General features: G+C 41.6%; 1 protein-coding gene across 2 annotated transcripts; it reads right to left on the bottom strand.

The window, feature by feature from the left end:
• Positions 1 to 848: 848 nt before the first annotated feature.
• LOC310860185 (G-protein-signaling modulator 2-like) lies at positions 849 to 21,825 on the bottom strand. Of its 2 annotated transcripts, none has more exons than XM_083766978.1 (15): positions 21,688 to 21,825; positions 13,203 to 13,424; positions 12,736 to 12,871; positions 12,011 to 12,150; positions 10,496 to 10,619; positions 9,786 to 9,901; positions 9,354 to 9,509; positions 9,053 to 9,161; positions 8,381 to 8,543; positions 7,928 to 7,998; positions 7,288 to 7,473; positions 5,753 to 5,918; positions 2,716 to 2,901; positions 2,527 to 2,633; positions 849 to 1,912 (listed from the first exon to the last, which is right to left on the bottom strand). In XM_083766978.1, the coding sequence occupies exons 1-15, from the start codon at positions 21,711 to 21,713 to the stop codon at positions 1,745 to 1,747; spliced, it is 2,076 nt and encodes a 691-aa protein (XP_083623104.1). In that variant the 5' UTR covers positions 21,714 to 21,825; the 3' UTR covers positions 849 to 1,744. The 2 variants fall into 2 exon arrangements, with proteins under 2 accessions (XP_083623104.1, XP_083623105.1); XM_083766979.1 differs by having other exon boundaries at positions 2,527 to 2,615.
• Between the last annotated feature and the right edge of the window lie 995 nt (positions 21,826 to 22,820).

Here is a 22,820-nt window from a genome sequence, read left to right as displayed (position 1 = left end):
CTCCAGTTCATACATTTGTCTTTTGTTATCAGCCGTCTCCCTTGTGACTCCAATCCACGTTGCTTTGGCTTCAGTGGCATTTAAAATCATCCCGTTCAACTCCAGCAAGTTCCGTTTGTAATTCATGGATAGTCGTCCAGGCTTTTAAGCATCTCGTCTGCTTGAACTTTTCCTTTCAACTTCTGCTGCTCCTCCAGATAGGCTCGGTGAAGATTTGAGTACAAGGCTTCTTTCATTTCATGTGCCTGAACCTTGGCTCTCCTTCTGAAGAATTTCTGTTTTACATGTACTGTATACTCATCTGCACGCACTTTAAAGAAAGGCCTGTGTTCACAGACTATTGACTAAGCAACATAATACCTGTTTGAATGTGAATACCGAAAGCCTATTGAAGCATGAACTGTTTCAGATTTTAAGCTCCAATAAAGCTGTGTAATTAAAAAAGAAGTAAGGTCGAAGTGCAATAAATTATGTGCAATAAATTATCACTAATTTATTGTACTTGTATTGCACTTCTCTTGGATTTTTATATTCTAAATCTGGGCCATTGGTTTGGGTCTACATGAGGATGCCATTCTGTACAGGAGAAAAACTGAAATTATTATTTTTTTAATCCAAAATGAGTTAACACAGGCAGACTTCACATACTAGAGCATGTCTGAAATAAATGCTTAAAGATGTAGCTAGGTGTAATGTTAGTCCACAGAAGTGAACCTTTCAAGCCTGTTTTCTCTAAGACATACATCATATCTCAAATTGAACCAATGTCAATTTGAAGCCATGATTCCATGCTTTCATGAAACATGAAAACGAATTTAAAAAGATCCAATGGCAGTCCCTCAGTCAAATCTGGTCACAGTACATCTATAATCTAGCTGGGTGTAGTTAGGCTGGCAAAGAATCACATGACACTTTGCTACAGTCAGCAATATGGCTTGCTACCCAGCCACTAAGACTGCAGTGTTGCCTTTCGAACAGGAGAAATCCTACTGTATCCATAAATCAAGGTTGAATAAAATGCACAATGTTAAACATTGCAGTTTTTCCACATAAATTGAGTTTTATTTCTTTCAGAAGTAGTGAATATAAAAAGACATTTTCTCCCTCACATTTTTAATTCAAAAATCCTCGAGGGTTTGAGCTGGTCAAAAAGGCCAAGCCCCTTTGAACAATTCATTGCACATTTGTGTCTACATAATTGTATATGGTATTTTCTTCAAAAGAAATCGACCGCAAAACAAATCCAAGGAGTGGAAGCTGGGTCTCAAATTTAATTTCCTAGAGAAGCAATGAACATGTCCTTCCTTTTGATTTGAAGGATGCACTTGGGTACTTCCTGAAAGGCTGTGGTTTAATCTTCACCCTGGTTGTGATTATAAATATTTGCCATCACTTCTGATCTCAGGATACAGAATGAAACCCAAAGAAAAACAAACTACATCCTCTAGGTTTGGTGGTTGATCGGAGTGGCATAATTTAACTTGCATAGTTAAGAGTAGAGGCCTTAGTGGTGCTGAGAAAACAAAACAAAGGCTACTACATAAATTAAGTGAGATTTCTTTTGATTATATAGTCTAAATGTCCATTACACCAAAGGCTCCGGACCGTATCCTTCATAGCATCCCTGAAAGGCATCAGTAGTAGATGTAAGCTGAGTGACATGTAATGTATGTCAGGACATAAACGATGGTAGAGCTTTTGGAAGAACAGGAACACTGGATGGATGTCAAAGAGATGTGCCAGGTCAGTCTGGTTTGGACTGAGTGGAGCCAGGCTGCAGTGGCACCCTCTGCTCTTCTATCCTACTGGCCTGTGAGCGCAGGATCAGGTTGAAAAAGTCCTCATCTGGGACTGTGGGACCCCTAGTGGGAGGAGGTGGAGCAGCACATCGCTGGTCATCTAGTCTGGAGCTCTGAAAGAGGGAAAGAAGTATGAGCGATAAGAAGCAGCCTCAATGAACATGCTGGGGACTTAGATGTCTGTACATATTCTATGTTAAAGATGGAACAATAAATTTTTCCCGATAAGAGTGATCGTTTTCTCCTCAGGAATAAAGAAAATACCGGTACTACAAAAAATGCTCAGTTTTCACATTTTAGTTTTGTATCCAACAACCTCTACAACGTATCATTTAGCCAGTTATTTAATACTTATGCTGCAATATTGTTTTATTTTCATTATGATTACCCCTTGCGCTCTCGTAAATCTAAATCAATTATCACTAATGACGCCAGTGGCGCTCGGGTTGCTCTGCAAGTTACGTCTTGGACAGTTTAATAAAGGGTGGTTAGAGCGTTCAGACTGAGATGCATCTTTAGAAATTACATTTTGAAACCACCTCTGAATGAGGCTCAAGTCGGATTTGTTCAAATCGGATTCCATGTGACTTTTCTGTCCACACTTCATAAAACAAATCATATTCCAATCTGGAAATGTCATAAATCCGATTACATTTAGGCTGGATTTGGCTACCAGTCTAAACGGGGCCTTTACTAAGAGACACTCAGTCTTGATGTAGGACATTACCTGGCACTTGAGAAGCATATCAAAGAAGACATCATCCCCATCTGGGTGCTCAGAGTCGGCCTCGAGACGCTGGCAGAGGGATGGAGGATCTGTGTTGGAGGAAGGGCCTGGAAGGCCAAAATATGGATGTAAAAAAAAAAGGAGATAACATTAATGGCACAGCGTTCAAAACCCCCGGCCTTTAATTACCTTGTGGATTGCCTGGATTTGTGTTGGAGGTGGGCGGTGTGTGAGGCGGTTCGGAGATGCTGAGTCGCAAACCAGGAAAATGACTGAGGCTGGCCCTCTGGTCGTCCCGCCGACGGGCCTGGGAGCTGGCCACCTGTTCCAGGAAATGACCGGGTTCCTGGGACGCCGTCTCGCCGCCCAAAATACCTTCACACGAGAGATATCAATTATCGTTTAAGTTGTTAAATGCCTGAAAACACACATTTAACATGAATCTAATAGGTGGTGGTGTGGTCCCTGCTTCATCTCTCTCTCAGCTTGGCCTGAAAAACGTTGAAGACCTTTGCTTTAGGCCGGGGGCACTACTAGAGAGTTACACTTAACCACTTCAACTTGGCATATTTTGTAACTAAACATTTTAGAAAATTATTCACATGGTGCGTTCGTAAATCCACGCTGATGCTCTGCTGTGGGAGTGCTCTCATCAGAATTATTATTTTACTTATTTTTTATTTTTATTTTGACGGGACAAGCATATTAATTAACATTACAAATAAATGCAATGTAAATACACCGGAATTAACAAAGATGCTAAATTTCATCCGTAGTCCCCTGACATTGAACACTAACCAAACTGAAAGTTAAACAATTTAAGAAATAACAATTGTGGGCCCAGGCCGTAGCGTAACGGTCTGGGCACCGGACTGGTAATCCAGTCGCAGTGTGCCGCGGGTTCGACTCCCGGACCCGACACGGCCTTTACTGCATGTCATCCCCCCATCTCTCTCCCGTTTCCTGTCAGCCTACTGTCTGTCCCTTCAAAAATCAATAAAAAAGGCGTAAGCCGCAAAAAAAATATCTTAAAAAAAAAAAAAAAAAAGAAGAAATAACAATTGCTTAGACAGAATGCAAAGAGAAACATCATTGCCATGATACAAAATAATGTTTCTACCCTTTCTACCACAGTTTTTACAAAACAATGAAAATGTTATTTTGCAACAAGAACACACATAATACTGCAACAAGGAGAAAGCACTCAGGAGTGAAATTACGAATGAACTTCATGTATAATCTGGAACATTATGCACACATGGAAAGAGATGAGCAGAGGGACACAAAAACTAAGAAGTTTGAAATTAGAACATGAACAATTCAGTAAATAAATACAGTAAGATATACATAAGTATTAAAAGTATATTGCTGCACAACTGCAGATGATGCATTCATATCATACAGGAGTAACTGTAAAATCATATTTGAGTGGGATTTGACAACTTGCACTTAGTGCTACTTGACCTCAAAGAATGCTCATGTTCTACATGCAATGCTCTTGCAGCCATATTCCACATTTCTCAAAAATGGCAAGTTTCTACAAGCTCAACATGTTGTGAGATTCCTCTAAAGTGCTGTCCAGACAAGGACGTACCCGCACAAGTAATTAGCCGATCTGCCCTTTCTGCCACACGGAGACAGCGTTTTGGGGCACTTTTTTAAATCTGCCCCCAGAGTGACAAACTTCGGAGACGCTACTTTGTCATCTCTCGTGTGTACAGTGAATGCCGCCCATTTGCTGAAACAGTGACGCCATAGTCCCCTCCAAACTAACCTCACGTCACTAGGCTTTCCATCTCTAAAACAACTGATGGCTGTGTCCATAATCAGCCGGCTTTTTACAGCAACATGAAACGTTCTTTTTTACTTAAAATGATGCAGGTTTACGACGAGCCTTTCATAACCGCCAGCTCACTGGTATTAATTGCTTAATGGTTATTGATTAATTGCGAACGCAGTGAGCCACTTACTATGACAGCAAGGGCTGAATGTCTGTGTGTGTGTCTGTGTGTCTGTGTGTGTGTCTGTCCCACTGTTACACCACCCGCCCGCCACCAGAGGGCACAGCTGTAGCACACACACACACAGGGCGCAGCTGTAGCACACACACACACACACACACACACACACACACACACACACACACACACACACACGCACACGCACACGCACACGCGCACACACACACACACACACACACACACACACACACACACACACACGCACACACAACCACACACACACAAGCTGCGTTCGCTTCACGCGTTTGCGCGTCTTACTTGTGTGTAATATTGTGTATATTGTATGTGAATGAATGGTGTTTTTTGACCTGTAGTGTAAAGGGAAGCTTTTAATATTGTTTGTGCATTTGTTCATTAAGTGCTAATGGTTTATTTCACCATAACCACTTACATAAGTATCACAGCTATTTTATATTTGCACATGTCTATAAATCTCTTCTCCGAAAATAGCCGATCTGCAGCCCGTGAGCTTGTAGATGCGCTATTTTCGGAGAACAGATGTAAAATAAACGTAATAATAATAAACGTGGGCCATGAGATAAGCCTTACATTGATTCACCTTCAACTATACCGTCGATCTCTGCTGCATGTCAAGACGCCATCTCCACTGTCAAGTCATCTCCATTGTCTTTCATGTCATGTTGTGTGTAAAGGGCCGTGCAAACAGGGAGCGATAAAACGCGGCTATAGTTAATTTTCAATGAGACCTGCGTTTTTGCTCGAAGAAGACAACGCAAGCGTATTTACGTGAGCGCGGTCCTGTGAATTTGTTGTGCGCGTGCTTGTTACGTGCACATGACCGCGACTCACCAGACCTGGATTCGGTTTAGCTTTTCTTTTTTCACGCTTGCGTTGTTGCGCCCCTCTTCAACAGCCCTGGAGGAGACCAGGCCCTAAAATCCTAAATGCATATTTTACAATATAGGCTACATCAACATACATGTCTATTCTAATATAGCCTATACTACTACAGCTTTCTGCTTTCTCTGGTATCTCGAGCGCTACCTCTCTCGTCTGGATGACGTGCATAATTAACATAACCGCAATGTGGACGTTCGAAACTTTGATGCCGGCTAAAAACTTGTGCGGGTAACAGCCCGAACCGTTGTGTGGAAAGGGTCTAAAGACAGAAGGTTTACATTTACTCCAAAATGAGGGGAAGGCAGAAGACGAGGTCAGGCAGATTCAGAGGAGGCTAAACTCACACTTTCTCACAGCTACAGGTGGGGTGGTCGAGGAGGGGGAGGGGGTGGCAGGGAGGTGGCTCTGGCCGTTCAATAGGGAGCACCTTTGGTCTTCCATTCTGTTGCTCTGGAAACGTGACAGGAGGTCAAAGAAGTCATCCTCACCCAGCGTGTCTGGCGGTCTCGTCTGCAAATAGGTAAACAAACAGTTTTAGTAACAGCAAAAAAAAAAGCAAAACACCACACAAGCTACCACATATAATATAAGACAAACCTGTCATCTATCATACGACAACAGCCATGCAAATATTTTTTAAATAATTATCGGTATTTCTGCTTTAATACAATAATTTCTGCTTTGATAAAATGAAAATAAAAAAGTGTCAGTAAGAAAGGTGTCAGATTCTAATTCTTACCAGTTGCACCACCAGGGCACAACAACGAAGCAAGATTTTAACATTAAGAGTGCTCTTCAATATATTTTAAGTTTAATAAAAAATATTATATTAAGTATTTCCTGCAGGGTTATATGAATGAAGAAACAGTCAGTGCCCCTACACAACTGATAGACGTCTGACAACAAAGATACATTCTGCATCAGAGGTTTGCATGTGGTCCCTGACCATGCATTTAGTAATGTAGGAACTTGGAAGATTTGTTTTTATCGACGACTAGTTGAAGTAGTAGTAGTAGTGCACTACTAAATGACCTGGGAAAGTGTACCGGATTGACTGGTTTGGCGATATAACCACCAATCATGTGTCAGCTTGCTCGTCATATATAAGTTGCAATGAATCAATTCAAGTGAGTTAAATATGGAAGGTTAAGAGAACATAATATGGGCAACCGTGGGAAAGGAATGGATCAGTGGTTTTCAATCTTTTTGCTCTGGGCCACTAGCATTATGTTAGTTAAATAATGCCTGTTAACTTGATTTAATTCACCTCAAATTAACCAATTAAATTAAGCCCTCAATATTTCATTCCAAGCTCCCTAGGTTGATTCTTAGTCTGGGTGGTGGTTCCTGGTTCATAATCAGTTGAAAACCGCTGTTCTACGTACATGATAAAGAAAGGGGAGAGTGGACTGTTAAAACCTGGTTACAATTTACAACCTGGACTACTCCTGTCCAGGTTACTCAGACCTACATGTGCCTGCTTGCACCATTTAACCCATTAAGACCTGAGGCCGATTCTACAAATGCCTTCTAAATCAGTGGCTCTCAAACTATTTTGTGTCAAGGACTATTGTTGGTTGTGGCTTGTGTTGTGCATGCGCTGGTACAACTGTATCTGGGATCGACGTTCAATTGCCTGCTATGTATTCTTGATGAATGTTGGAAATGTCAAAGAAGTCAAATAAGCTAAATAAAATGGAGGAAAATAGCAAAAAGAGTCAAATAACAGCAAAAATCTCATACCTTAGCTTTTACTGAATTGATACCACTGGATATACAGGTAATGAGCTTGTAGATCTGCTAATCTGGCTATGACTATAATGAGTCTGACTTGCCCAACATAGGACTCCAGGTTGAAAGTGGTAAAGAAATACAGTACCTTAGGTGAAGCTGATCTGGCCAGCTCAGGAGATGGAGGTGTGTTGCTGTCTTCCTGCTCGTCTTTGGAAGGAGATTTGCTGTTCTTTTGCTTCTTGCTTTTCAGGCGGTGGAAGAGGAAGCGTTTGGTTGAAGCCTTGATCGAGTTATGTTTGGGAGATTTGTTGAAATCATCTTCATCTTGTTCCTGTTCATCAGTTATACACGAAACTTGATGTTAAAAACAAAGAACATCTGAACACGGTATGTTAATACGATTTTGATTCAAACAAGAGCTACTGTAACTCACTACTCTGTAGTAAGTTGTACATATATTATTCTTCCAGTAGAGCCGAACAAAGTTTGCAAATGTTTTACCCTAAATCAGCCTCATAATGGCAATAACAGAAATATGAAACAGGCAAAGGGACTCTTTTTAAATATAAAAAAAAGCTAAATAAAAGCTTGTCTTTTAATCCCTGACATGTAATAATAAGTGGGGATAATAGAGTTTATAATTTAGTCATGTCTTCGTGACATGTTCTTGATTTATTTTGTGCATCATTCATTTCTCTTATAATATTGCATTGTAAGCATTATCCCTTGCGTAGAACTGTGCATTGTGTCGTTCCATACTAAATATGGAATGGATGAATACATACAGCAGGATTTATGTCAGGGCTTGGTCCCACGTTTTCTGTACCGTCTCCTTCCTCTGACTGGCTTTCCACACCTGAAACAAAGACACCACACCCAGACCTCCGTCAGGGGAACATCACTGCTACAGCAGTATGTAGGACTGCATTATTCTTCAACATATGCTATTTTTGTTCTATGCACCTGCCCAATTTGGTGTAATTCTAACTATTCAATGCTACTTTTTACTATACTGCTGCTACTTTTCAACATGTGTTCCTACCCACTGGTTCTCAACATCAGGTCCGGGGACCAGCTGCGGCCCACTCAAGAGTTAAATTAACACTGGATTTTACTGCGAGGATCGGGGTCCTGGAGATAACCTATTGTACACTCTTGGAGTTACAGACCCTTAAGTGTCCATTTGAACCGGTGTTGGTCCCGGGAGCCGACACTGAGAAATGACACTGTACAGTTACCTGAGAGGGGGTAGTAACCCCGGTGGTTCGACAGAGCAGAGCTGTTAGTGTTGGTGTTGCAGTGACTGTTGAAGTGACTGTTGGTGTTGGACTTGAGGCTTACAACCAGTCGTAGGTCCGACAGATTCATCGTTGCTGTCATCTCGCCACTTTTGTCTCCAATCTAGAGCAATGACATGATGAAATGTTGAGTAAGACAGCAACTGAAACGTCAACACAGGAAATTAGACACACTGCTGGTGTCAGTGCCACTGCTTACAGGTGATTCTTTTTTTCAGTACAGTAAATAGCAAATGAACAAGCTATGCTGCTTTTGGCACATATAACTATAAATCAGGCTCAGTCTTGAGAATGAAAAACTTTGCCAGAAATGTTAAGTTATTGCCACATTTTCACAAATACTCAACTGAACACTACCAATCAAACTAATAATTTCTGTATCAAGATTAAGAATGCGATATTGTGAAAGTTTCTGTGTGTCATGGACTAGCTCTCAACCTTTCCCCACTTCTCAATGTCATTCAAAACAAACACAAAAGCATGTAGTTATTTTGTCTGTTTGCACTCATTTTCGGTTCCCTGTTGTTCTCCAGATGCCCACCAGGTGGGGTTGTGGCACAGCTGATTGTGCTCTCATACAAAGAATGCAATGAATAAACAGTCAACAATCACCTCTCTGGCAATTTCCAGATGTTTCTCAGCAAAGTGCATGGCCTGCTCGTGATTCCCCAGGGCAGTGTGAGCATTTCCGAGACTCCAGCATGCTCTGCCCTCTCCAACCCTGCAGATAGACAGAAATGGGAAATGAGCCAGTAACTCCCAATTTGGGTATGGGTAAAGCAAACAATGAAGGCAGAAAGGGTTACATACATACACTGTGCAGTAACTGAATAGTGAAAGGATTCAAATGAAAATAGGGAACCGGTATGATAACCGTGCAATGTGTTCAACACTAGGGGCCTGTGGCATGTACCTGTCTTTGAGGTCCTGGGCAATGACCAAGTGTTTGAGGTGGTAATCGATGGCCCTCTCATAGTCCCGGAGTAGTGTGTAGGTGTTGCCCAGGCTGTAACAGGCCTGGGCTTCCACTGCCCTGTCCTTCAATAGCCTGGCTAGCTGCAGAGTCCTCCTAGGGGGCAAAATTAGGGGGAGGGGGAGAGTAGAGGTAGGTCAGAGGAATGTTTTGGGTGGGGACAGTGCATGATCAGATATTTTGTCTTTCTTCCTCTCCCTGCTGACTAGTGACTACAGAGGTATTGTCTGTGTATATAGTACAGATAGTAATAAAGGACAGACATTTTGAAATGCTGCAACTGAGAACCACAATCAGAATACTTTGATTATTCATTAAAAATAACCTGGCAATCTTTACCACAAGGGGAGAGGAGAAGTCCTGTAAACTCACTTGTAATGACGAGCAGCCTTGTCAAACTGGCCCAAAAAGATGTATGCATTTCCAAGGTTACAGTGGGCCCTCCTCTCAGCAGATTTATCCCCAAACTCTTTAGCGATCTGCAGGCGCTGCCAACCAGGGAAAACAGTAGGGTGCACATTACAGTCTACCACTATGGTCAATATAAACTAGAAACATTTTGAGGTAAGAAAGAAGGAAAGAAATGCCTACATAGCCACTTGTTTTGGGGGGGATAAAATACTAAATGCATCTGGATAATGTTAGTGATGATGATAAAAACAAGATGATAAAAAGAGCTAAATTAAAAAGGTTTATTGTAATGTAACTTTAAGCAAAAATAACTAGGTTACACAACAATTTAATGGGTGTTGGTTAGGTCAGGGGTTCCAAGACTTTTCCGGGCCAAAGAGCACCGCTCACTTAGGCATACCTTCAGCCTAGTGTGAAGAAATGGCTAAAAAACGCAAAGCTTTGAAGCCTATTGTGAAGAAATGGCTAAAGAACACAAAGCTTTGAATATATTTCTTTGAAATATGACGTCCAAAATAGGGACACCAGGTTGAAAGTGGTTCAACTGGCACAATAATCTAAAACACGTACATTTTTAAATATGCTAGTATGTAATCATTTCCCTCTCCTTTCCAATTACGGTAGCTGACATTGCAGATGTGCAACAGACAACACATACATGTAGTACCAACCTTTTCGTGGGCAGCCACTGCGTTTTCAAAATCCCCAAGCAGGTAGAAGGTGTTACCCAGGTTCCCATATGTGCGACCCTGAGCTGCATTATCACACAGCTCCGTCACCAGGGTCAGGTTTGCTCTTCAGAAGCACCAACACAAAGCACACAACTATTATTACATTATCACATAACTACTATGACAGATACGTGTAGTTTTGATACGTTCATATTCAGAACGTTTGCATTATAAACTATATAATAAACATAAAAAAATGCCAACAGCTCCATCCAGCATTGGGGGTAATAATTTCCCCCATTTGAAATCAGACCGAGTGACTGAATCGCACCCTGCACTTTATATATTAAAAATGTTTAATGTTAAGGACATTGAGTGGATCACACCCAGCCCACCTGCCATTCTGCTCTCTCCAATCTGGTTTCAAGGCAGTGAATTGAGTATGCTACATATTAATGCAATCCTAGCTCACTGATTAACCATCAATCTACAAGCTTGCAACAAGTCACAAACACAATAAGTTATAAGGTTGTTGATCTGTTATTTTTGAAAACCTTTGAAAATAATAAAATAATAATGATAAAATAATGGCCAATATATTGGTGAAAAATAAAATGGGTCTTAAGCATAGACTGTAAAAAATATGGACAAAGCGTTCCCCGGGTCTAACATGAACGTAAAATTAAGCCTGAAATCCCTTGCATGTAATTCGCCATCTTTCTAGATCCGTTTTGGACCAGCTGGCCATTGGCAGGCTCCGTTTGGGTCCAGCTGGCCATTGGCTGCCCAGACAACGAGGCGGGACTTCCCCCCTTCTTCTCCGTTGGTTTTTATTTTGACTCGAGTGGGAGGAGAAGACTCTTGAGTGGGAGGGGAATCCCGATCATAGACGGTAACGGTAGCCACGCCCCTCAGAACATACGCGACTTTATGGTCATTATTTTAATTAATGGGACCATAATTTTCCAAAAAGAATATTATGACATTAGAAATTAGACTTTAAACTAGTGACTGGAAGAAGAAAGTATTCATGGCCATGTTTATTAAGGTAATACAGTCTAGGTGAAGTTGGGCCAAAATACATGGGCCTCTATGGAGCTATGGGGCTTTTTGGGTCCAGTCCAGCGCCACAAGAGGCCATTATATGAACTACCGATTTCAAATGAGGCTTCACAAAATATCTGGCTGACTGCCCCCCTGGTCTTAAGTGGTTGATCAGACTAATCGATTTAGTCGTGTATAATTAACCCATTCTGGGTGTGTACCCCTTTTGGTGTTTTAACCCTTCCGGGGCGGAAACCCCTTTTGGGGTTCTGTACAGTATGCAGGATTTAGAAGCCTTTTTTAGAATCGGCCTCAGTCCAAAATGGGATTGCTTTTGCATTGATTCGTTGATATATCATCTTTTTTTATGTATTAACAAACAAACCACTAAGAAAATAATTGATAGTTGGAGCCCTAAATCAAATCAAAATCAGATGTTTAGAACTGGCGCAAACACCGTCACCAACTCACTCATAGTACTCTGTGGCTTTCTTCAGAGCGATCCTGGCTTCTTCTGGGAACTCGCCAGGCTCAGCTCCAATCCAGCAGATGCTCTTTCCCTTGGCGTGGTAAACATTCCCGAAATTATACAGCGCTCGAGCCTGTCCAACCTACAGCATGCACATAAGATTTTCACTGAATAAGAGTAACCAACATTGTAATTATACACTTAAAATACACTGACGCCAGACCCTCCATTTGCAAGTGGGCTGGCAAGCTATTCAAGATGCTGATACGCAGCTGTTCCACAGGCATGGTGTGTCTGTGTACCAAAACTATTCCGTGGCTGGATGCCATGTTGTGGTATGATTTAAAACAACATCACAGGATCAATTTAATTGTAAAAGCATAATCAAAGCAAATTGGGCTTCTAACCACATGTCCATCTTTTAAAAAGAGCAAGATTAATGTGCTTCTTTTAGTTTTTCCACCTTTTACCACATTGCTTTCAGCATGAATGTTAAAATGACTGAATGCCATCACATTCACTCAAAGCACTCGATTACAAACCTAGAAACCACAGAACTGATGTGCTTCTTCTCTGCAGGATATGGAACATGGCTTGATCAAATGGCTGTTATCTGAATTTGAACATCTAAAAAATAGCTTCCTATAATCCTAAACTAATCCTAATCCTAAACCAATTGCATTACTAATGACATTAATTAACATGGATTATTTTCTATTATACTCACCCTATCATACATGGATCTGGTAATTTCCATGTGTCTTTGGCAACAAACTACTGCTTCATCAAACCTGCCAAGAAGCTTAAATGTGTTGCCAAGATTACCACTGGCTTTGGCTTCTCCAACATCATCCCCTATCGTCCTGGGGGAAAGACAAACTATGATTGATATGAAAAAAATGACATTGCACTGGTTTCAGATTACAATGATTACTCTCAGTTACAAACACAATTTCTCAAAATGCACAGTGTGTGTGAACAACACACTATTTATCTTGTAATGAAAGTAAATCATGTCAGCGGATACTATTTATTGTATAAGGTCACTCATGACAATGGCAGTGTTTAGCTAACTGCACCAAGGTTGTGAACCTTTTCTGAAATAAGCATTTAATGACAGGAAGCTTGTATTGTGGGACTGTTTACAGCAAGTGAAAGGTTACCCAGTGAAAATAAGGTAGTGGAACGGTTTACCTGGTAAGTGTGAGGTCATGTCGGTGGTACTCCAGTGCTTTACCATACTCCTGTAGGTGGAAGTAGGCATTGCCGAGCTGGCTGTAAATGGCACTGAGGATTTGAAGGTCTTCTGTTCCAACTTGGATAGCAGACTCAAAGAAAGAGACGGCAGCACGGTAGTCACCACCCTTACACAGCCTCTCGCCTTCTAGAGCTAGTTCCAGACACGATGCTTCCATCCTGCAGAGATGATGATCAGGAGGGAAAGAGTACTCAGTGTAGCTGAAAGCATGTACAAGTCATTTATCCAACAACAAAACAGTTAACGATGGAAGCAACACAAAATGTAATACTGAAGATGCTGAAGAAAAACTAAAAAGAGAAAATAAATCTGAACCGGGAAGACAGGTAACATTTCAAATGTGATACATATTGTGAGAGTTTGGAAATGTAAGTACAGCTCAGATCACACACTTTTTCTGACTTTGATAGTATTGTAGTATTGGAGAAACGAGAACCAAGCAGAGAGTAGTAGGGGAGTCACATGCAGCATATAGTCCGCTCGACCCGAGAGTCAAGGTCACATTCAGACCTGTACTTCGGTAGACTCTGTGCGACTGGGAGGTGAAGTTGCATCATTCTTGCATTTTTTATTTGCTGCGTTTGCATTCACACTGTGTCAAGTAAACCGCAGCAGGGAACCACAGCAAGGAACTTTATTAATGTGTTCATTTAATTAATAAACTAAATATATGGTGTTAAAAATATACTTGGAGTAATAGTTAGGACGGAAAATGAGGATAACGTGGATGCAGTGGGTCGTCGGGGACTGGACGTTACTGTGAGTGTGTGCGCGCACTGTTCTTTTGGGCACATGGCGGAGGCATGGCGGAGGCACAGCGGAGAGTGGAGACATGAGCGCAAAATGAATCAGACATTTACAATGTACAGTACTCTCATTGAGTTGTGTCCTCATTTGACCACGTCTATCCACGGTAACGCGCTTTGTAAAATATGCCTTCTGCTGTGTTTACTCCTCATTCATCTGCCGCATTGTTTGCTTCATTTACTTTATTTGAAGCGGACTGCATTCCCACCTGCAGTGAATCAAAGTCAGGTGCACTTGGAAGCGAAATGAAACCCCTGATTGTTTGGCAAACTAGAATGAGATTGTTTGATGCGCACCAGAATTCAAATGAGCCTTCACACCTGCCAAACAAAGCACACTTTCGACAGTACGCAGCAGGATTTGTTTTAATCACATTATAACATCCTGGTGTGAAGGCGACATTAATAGTTTAAATTAAGGTCACAGAAATATCAAAGGATATACAATACATTTTGTTTGAAATCTGTCCAAGGAATAAGTAATAATTGTCATGGGACAGAAAAATACTGTACTTATTCTGCAATGATTACTGAGCCAGCCTGGCAGCTTTTAAGACATGCAGGAGGGGTGTCAGAGCAGAGTCTGCTGTAAAATCCCCACCGTTAGCTCCTTTACCTCATTGGCAGCATTCATGGATTCATGCAAGTAGACAGTTTTTAGACAGTTTGTAACAACAAACAATGAGAGGCTAAAAAGGATGTTCCATTTCCTGTGTAAGGGAACTCCAAAGAATCCAAAAATACCTTGGAATGAAAATGTATGCCTAAGGTTTCACCATGAACACAAAGTAGTAGACTCAGACGTGTTTGTGGTGAGGACCAGCATCTTATATCTTACACGCCCTTCCTGTGGAATTTAAGACCATTTCTTTTTTCCCCTCCTTCTGCCCATAAAAAAAATAAATACAAAGTAAATCAAAACCAGTTATTCTACAACTCAGTCAGAATTTAAAACAATTCCAACAACAGGCTACAATGTGACGCTCACATTGATCCCCTAGAAAAAAGTGCAAGTGCTACAGAGGCCAAAAGGATTACATAAGCAATGCAATTGCATACGTCTTATCACACACACACACACACACACACACACACACACACACACACACACACACACACACACATCATACTGGTGTACAGTCATGGTCCCTTGGCACTACAAACTGGCTCAGGAGTTGATAAAGCGTCTTAAAAAGAAAAATCCCATGACATGCTTGTCATTGGCCGTTTTCTTAAGACACCTCTTGTGAATTAAACTGGCAGACAGATACCCCACAGCTCCTGCTCCATCCATGACACACGTACAGTACAATTCAATACATACAACATCTCCATAGGAGAAGTACTGTGACAACTGTAGACTTTAATTAATTTATAATCTTTGGACAAGTTCATAGTGAAAATGTAGGATGCACTACTACGGTAGAACACATTGAGATTCCAAGACACAACTACCGGTAGATAAATTGCCCAGCTGGGCACAGGTCTCCACCAGGGCAGGTGAGGTTGTGGGCTTGTGGAGCTATAATAGGCCATTGTGAAAAGGGTGGGATATATTCCTCAGCCTAGTAGAAAAGTCTGTGAAAGATTTCACGTAAATTGCATGCTGCAATCTGGAGGAGTAATATTAAAAAAAGTGTTTTACAAAGGTCGGCCTCCTGGTGGCGCTCCAACAGGCCGTTCTCAAAAATTTGGAGCAGAGGTTCATCGTTGGCATCCAGGGAGTGTGTGTGCAAGATTTGGCATCGACCGGGTTAACGGTGCTGGAGATTAGCTGTACACAGACGGACGGACACACACACACACACACACACACACAGACTCGGACGGATTGCAAAACACACTCTCTCCCCATACCTTCGGCATGGAGGAGACAATAAGTCCTACCAAAATACCATACAACTTAAAGTTAATTAATATCTCACTACAAATAGATCAAATTTCTGACCCACATACCTCTTGTCTGAGCCTCTTGATCCGATACGTTCTATGCCTCTTGATCTGATACGTTCTAGACAACGTGATATGATAGACATCTTAAGCTTCTGAATCACACTCGGTGAAGATAAGAAAAATGCAGCCCTCAGCTTCTCTCCTTGATGAGCATACGCAACATAAAGGCACACTACCACAGTGACACACTAGCCCATTAAAATAGTTTTCCTTTTCTGCTGCCGTCTCTTAAGGTGCCATGCCAACCTGCAGCAAAACAAAGGACTTAATCTGCTGTGTACTTCCAACTCACCTCGACTGTCAGTGAGGAGGCATAGTCTTGTTAATTGTAGCTTAACTGTGGTTTATTCCATCGTAGAGGTGGCCAGAGAGAAACGGGGTGGTCAGATGGATTTAGTGTGGAGAGAGCTATCATTCTTGACACCTCCGCCCACAGTCAGTAGCATGTGTCTCTGAGCCACCTGATGGTGTGTCACTTCCAATTAGCCCTGAGGATGAATAGTGATTATAGTGGCTGTGGGGAGTCCTAATGCTCTTTGAAACAACAGCCGGGACAGCAGTGGCTCAGACAGGAGGTAAAGCAGCCGCTTGGGAAAAGGTTCCCGGTCCGATCCCAACTCCCCCTGTGTTAGTGTCAAAGTGTCCAAGACACGGAACCCCTAACTGTTCCCGATGAGCAGGTTGGTGCCTTGCATGGTTTCCCCCACCATCAGCGGGTGAATGCGTGAATGTAAATGCATGTTGTAATGCGCTTTGGATAAAGGTGCGAAATAGAGTACCGGTAAATGCACCATTTACCATTTTATTTGACCATGTTATTAACAGCCTGTGAAATCATCATACAGTCAGTCACCGCCTGCCTGCCAGGGTGGGAGGGCGCATTTACTTTGTCCTGGGTTTGTCATCATTATACTCCTGTGTAATCATATACGGTATAAGGTATGATTCAAAATAATAAAAATCACAACCGTGTTAAGTGAGGTCACTGAGGTGCACTCTAATCATCAGTCCAGGAACCTTGGCTGGTAATCCAGTCTGGCAGTGTGCCGCGGGCTCGACTACCAGAGTACCAGATGGAGGACAGAGAAACAAAGTCACTCACTGCATTATATAACTCCCTTGCCATGGACATATGTAGGGTGCCACCCTTACATCCATGGCAAGGCCAAGTGGCCTATGTAGAGAAATCCACTTGTCCCAATTAACTAGGATGACAAACGCAAGGTCCCCTCCAGGAGAGCTAAAAACACTCTAATCAGTTCCTTATCATACAACCGAATGAATGACTGTCTGTCTGTCTGTCTGTGTGTCAGAAACACTGCCGTAGCTCCTCACTGACAGCACCAATCACTCCCACTTTTCACACAGGCATTGGCCATAATAATATGGAGGTCTTAACGAAGCCCTTTTTTCAATTTTACAAATTATTGATTAATAATTTATTTATTAGTGCATTACAATTACCCATCCACTTACACTTACGAAAACATGCTTGGGGAGATAAAGTGCGCACTCCGGCGAAAACAGCTAATCTACAAGCTCACAACATCACAGGTTGCAAAAGCCATGAGTTTTCTCAAGCCAGAGCTCAGAATTGTGCACATTTTGGACACAAATGCACCGATAACTTCATCTGTGCGACTCACAAAATACACTTGGGAGTATCTGTGTGACTGTCCATAGTTTCTGTGGTGCATGTCTGGGGGGCCTTCATACTTTTCAAATGGGGGTCTGTGGTCTAATAAGTGTAAATGCTGTGGTCCTTGCCATGAACATATTTCCCTACCATGCATTTGTACGAATAGTTTCATGTTATAGTGCTGTTTTATTCATAAAAAAAACCCCACACAAATATATTATACAAGTTAAAATGAACTGCAATTAAATATTTATGGGGGGGGGGGGGGGGCAATAATATAACGGGTAAGGACTAGTAAAAACTAATTCTCAATTATTTGATCATGCTTTCGAATTGAATCTCAGATGAGCCAGGTGATAACAACACAGTAACCTCAATTGACAATGATGCCAGCTAGTTCACACAGCCCACAGCTAATATAGCATGGCTACATTGGCTAGTGTAGGAGCCAAAAAGGGTGTTTATTTGTATTTGTGCACTGGATTGAATTATTGATATGTGAGGGGTAGAGGCTGTGGGTCACCTCCAGCGGCTATAAATAATGGCACTCACCTGTCTCACCACCTGGTCACCTGATGGCTGTTTGAATTTGGAGGTAGGGTGAGCTGGGAGAGCTATTTTGCTGACCACATTTTGCATTTGATTTGTATTTTTGCTCACTGTTTAACTTATTTATTATTTATTGCATATTTATTGGCAAGAATTGTAATATTTGGTGCACTGAAAAGAAGTAAGTCTTTTTAGTTGTGCGTTATTACAGTTTTTATCGCCCAGGCTTAGCCTGTATGGCTAGTATGGCTACAATTCCAAGGGCCCTCTGTAGTACAGCCGAGGCAAATTGGGGATTTTTTTTGTTGATTGTAGGCAGTCTAGCCACCAAATCTGCTAGTAGCGACTATTCAGACCATCCATGTCAGTATCTATAATGTACAGTACAGAAGACAGGTGACTGCATCAAACTGGAATTTATAGGGACAAGAATTTATACCAATGTGCTACTGACTTGACTATACATGCATCCAGTAGGCATTTCTGTGGAGCTGAGTGGCTTAATTTAAGAGTGATTTAATTTGCAGTGAACTGGAAAATAAATACAGTACAAGACTAGGGTTTTACTGTGACAAACAACAAGATATTCAATATGGCTTCCATTAAGTAGTAGGGTGTCAACACAAATATTCCCAAAATATTATTGGCCATTCACAAGTTCTGCTGAAAGGCTAATCTATGTAAACTAAACTCATAACCAAACGATCACATAAAGAGTCTCATATCTACTCTTTATATTAAATTCTGACATGATAAAATATTGACATGGTCCAGCCCAGCCTATCATGACTGGCCTTGTAAACAGTAAACACCGGTCAATAACTAACTGGTCCGGGCGCCCGCTGGCCGAGTGGTCCTGGCGCATGCCAGTGTCGCGTGTTCGAGTCCTGTTCATGATGACCTTTGCTGCATATCTCTCCCCTTTTCTCTCTCTCCCTCTTTCCATCTATAAATGGATAACTATAATGTTGATTTTTTTTTTTACATGTAGATTTGTATAATAAAACAATGACCAGCAACAGCAATAATGACATTGTCAACCCTTTTCTTCTTAGAAATTATCTAACTAATATTTTCATACTAATAAAATCATTCACGCTAACAAGGAGATGCCATACTGCAGTGAGTATTAGTATAAACCAGATACTTGAATTGTAATTTAAGCTAAAATGAATATCAAGGAACTGAGAGACAATAGAGTGATTCTGGGCCTGATTATGAAATCTGAATTTCAGGCATGTAAAGTTGTAGGCTATAAGACTTCCAACACATTGAAAGAAATAAGCAATGGTCAGCTAAAACAAGGCTTAATGTTAATAGTTGGGGTCGGCAGTGGCTCAACGGTAGTGACCGGATGGGAACCGCAAGGTTCCCAATTCAAACCCGGGCTCCCCCAGAATTAGTGTCGAAGCAAGACGCTGGACCCCTAAATTGCTCCTGATGTGCAGGACCAGGTTGGTGCCTTGCATGGTTTCCTCCGGCATCGGTGTGTGAATGGGTGAATGTAATGCACAATCTCTGTAAAGCAACTTGGATAAAGGCGCTATATAAATACACCATTTACCATTTAATAGTCATTGTGTGTACAATGAAAGCATAGCCTAGTCCTGTCAAATCTCACACCTGATCAGCTAGTTTTTCTTAGGATTTGTACAACACCAGAGAGATGCATAGTCAAGTGCCACTGCCTACCTGTGGCGCGCATGAAGTTTGTGCTCCCTCACCTCCCTGTCCAGAAAAGTGCCACTATACATGGCAGTATATTGGGCAGTTCAGCAGTCCTAGTGACACCCTGAATAAACACAGCCAGAGGACACACATGAGGCATCCCTGTCAACGACAATGCACACGACAAAATGAGTGACCAAAGTGTCTCTGTTGCTTTCGAAATAGACCGATCTCAAATTCATTGAAACTAAGCCTTCCGAGTGAAAGTTGAACACCACCTCCAATGGCAGAGTGGGAGGATCTAGACTAGAGTAGACCTTAACAACACACCTGACACCTCAATCCCTCTCTATCCCGCCTCACTCTAGAAATTGGAGATGAAATACGAGAAAGGATGTGTTCACCTAATGCTGGTAAATGACAACTCATGGCATTACCTAGCCCTGAAACATGACTGTCATGATTACCCTGAAACATGACTGTCATGCTCGTGAAGTACGAGCGTCATGTGAACCATGGCTAGGCATTACCCAACCAACACAACTCAGGGCCACTGATGTAACTGCATGTAATATTTCAATTAAATTCAAACTAAATGTCCCAGTGGCCAATTTACATCTGAACTAAAGTCAGTAGACTCTTCCTTATACTACAAACTACCTACTAAGTCCATCAATAAATACTATATAGCTGGTCACAGCCCTTAACAGGAAATGTTTCTGTTTTGCATTTGGTCATCTTGTTTCATATTGAATAAACTCACTCAGAAATAGGGAACTTATATAGGTTACTGTATAATAGAAAGTTTGAAACTGACAGGATGAATGAATTGACAAAACAATAACCTGTTGTAACAAATAGTACCATGGAGGTTCGACTTACAATATGTTTCTCAAATATCAACCCTATTTTCCTTCAGGGTTGGGGACTGGGGTTGAGGTCAGTACAGAAAGTTCACATGAGAGGTAACACAGATTATGTAAAGTTTGGTGGCCTGTGCTGCTCCTGTGTGACTGACAAATGATGTGAAATATAAATAATTATCTCCTATAGCTTATAGACTCATCTTGACTATTTTAAAGCGTCATACTGGACTGGAGTGGAGTGGAAACGTTGAGTGGATAGTTTGCAATTTGCAATTCCAAATAACCACCTTATTTGACCGGGGGGGTCCGTGTCCCCCTGAGGTCAGGTCCGGGGTAGCGCGGTCCCGGATACACCGGCGGCGAGGGAGCCTACGTTTCCCAGTCTACAGACCTGCTTAAATTATTGCAGAATGTTCGCCCCAAAAGCCAAGGGATGCTCGGGTTCAAGTGGTTAAAAGGAAGTTGGAGTCGTGCCCTAAACCCACAAAAGCTCCATTGAGTTTGACCAAGGTAAATGAAAAACTTTTTTTTACACGAGGTGCTCAAACAAGCAAGGACCTATATTCTAATCTATGCTATGGGATCATGGTTAATATCCTGTAGGATCAGTTCATGCCGCTGACATCAGTGACATGTTTGGTATGAACTTTTACATAATTCCTCGCGATTTTCCAGTCAACGGGGACGTTGGAGCCAGAACATGATGCCACACGTTCTTTCACTGGAAAAACTGGTGTGAAGACACTAGTTTATTGGTGTACAAGTTTGTACACACTTCTGTTATCTAAGTTACTCCACTTAAAGTGAACTTTTCAATGTTTTTGGCTGCGGCACCGCATCGCAGTAATAGTTCGAGTTGACAGAAACCTGAGACAGCATTACAACAAATACAGAAACGTAATAGTAACGTTTGCAGTATACAAACAAAACACAATCTTACCTCACGAAGTGCGCGCGCCCGTCCATATGAATGTATGCCTTCAAGGACAAGCTAGGGACCAGGATGATAATAACTCAGCTACCTAGTTAATACGTTTGGCTTCCATGCAGATGTTTAGCAGCCAGTTGCCCACCTTAATAAAGAAACGGGTATCCCAGAGAAGCAGAGCTAGAAAACAAGCCAGAAGCGAAGCCACGCCTTGAAATCAAATCCAGCCACCAGCTAGCCTAGTAGTTCTATAAATTCTACAACACTGTGATCCGTTCTTCTTATCGATTAGATTTTTGGGCGGTTTTGATTTATATTCTATATTTAATCCTCTTCTAAGAGTTGCCGTCCTAATTCCTTTAGCGAATGAAGCATAGCAACAATAAGCCAACAAAAGCATATGTTTAGTTCGTGCATCATCAACTACATATTAATATTAACTTTTAAATAGTTTCTGTCTGATCTCCGAGTCTGAGGAGTGTCCCCAATCAACTGAATCAAGCGGGTCAAGTCTGCCCTCTACAGGCCTGGTTGTATATTACGCTCACAGTTGCATTCATGAGGCCCGTTACCTGTTTATCAATGGCCCCACAGAGCTTTTTGCATTTATTTCTAAATCAACTTTTACATTGTGGTATTCCAAAGTATATTTCTTTGTCATAATGTATTCTTATTTCTTAATAGGCTATTATTATTGTACAGAAACTATAGTAAAATACACACATCACTTAGTGGAGGTGCTGGGTTCAAAAAGTGACATAGGAAAAGAGATGCTCCAAAAGATAAATTTATTGACAACGTTTCGAGCCAAGGCTCTTCATCTGGTCAAAACTCCTTTCCTATTATTATTGTGCAACAATGATAATTCCTCATCTTATCTTTCTGTTTTTGTCTAAATATAAATTGGGTACCTGAGACAGATTGAGTGCTGGCCTGCGCTTAGATTGTCTTTCCAAACTGGAATGCAGCACAACCATAAGAGCACTCGTTTCCCTGCAGCCGTTGTGGCAGTTTGCCGGTCAAAAGCAGGCCTCATTACTCACCAGCGTGCCTGCAGCAGATGTGGACATCCGCTTCCCTAGATGAATTCTGGTCTTCCCTTGTGTCTAGTGGTCTGATCTTCAAAGGGAATACCTCCCAATACC

This window comes from Protomyctophum parallelum (genome assembly GCF_964188405.1).
Source record: "Protomyctophum parallelum genome assembly, chromosome: 6".
NCBI classification, from domain to species: Eukaryota; Metazoa; Chordata; class Actinopteri; order Myctophiformes; family Myctophidae; genus Protomyctophum; species Protomyctophum parallelum.
The sequence above is the reverse complement of the archived record's forward strand: the minus strand, read 5'-3'. Positions and strand labels throughout refer to the sequence as shown.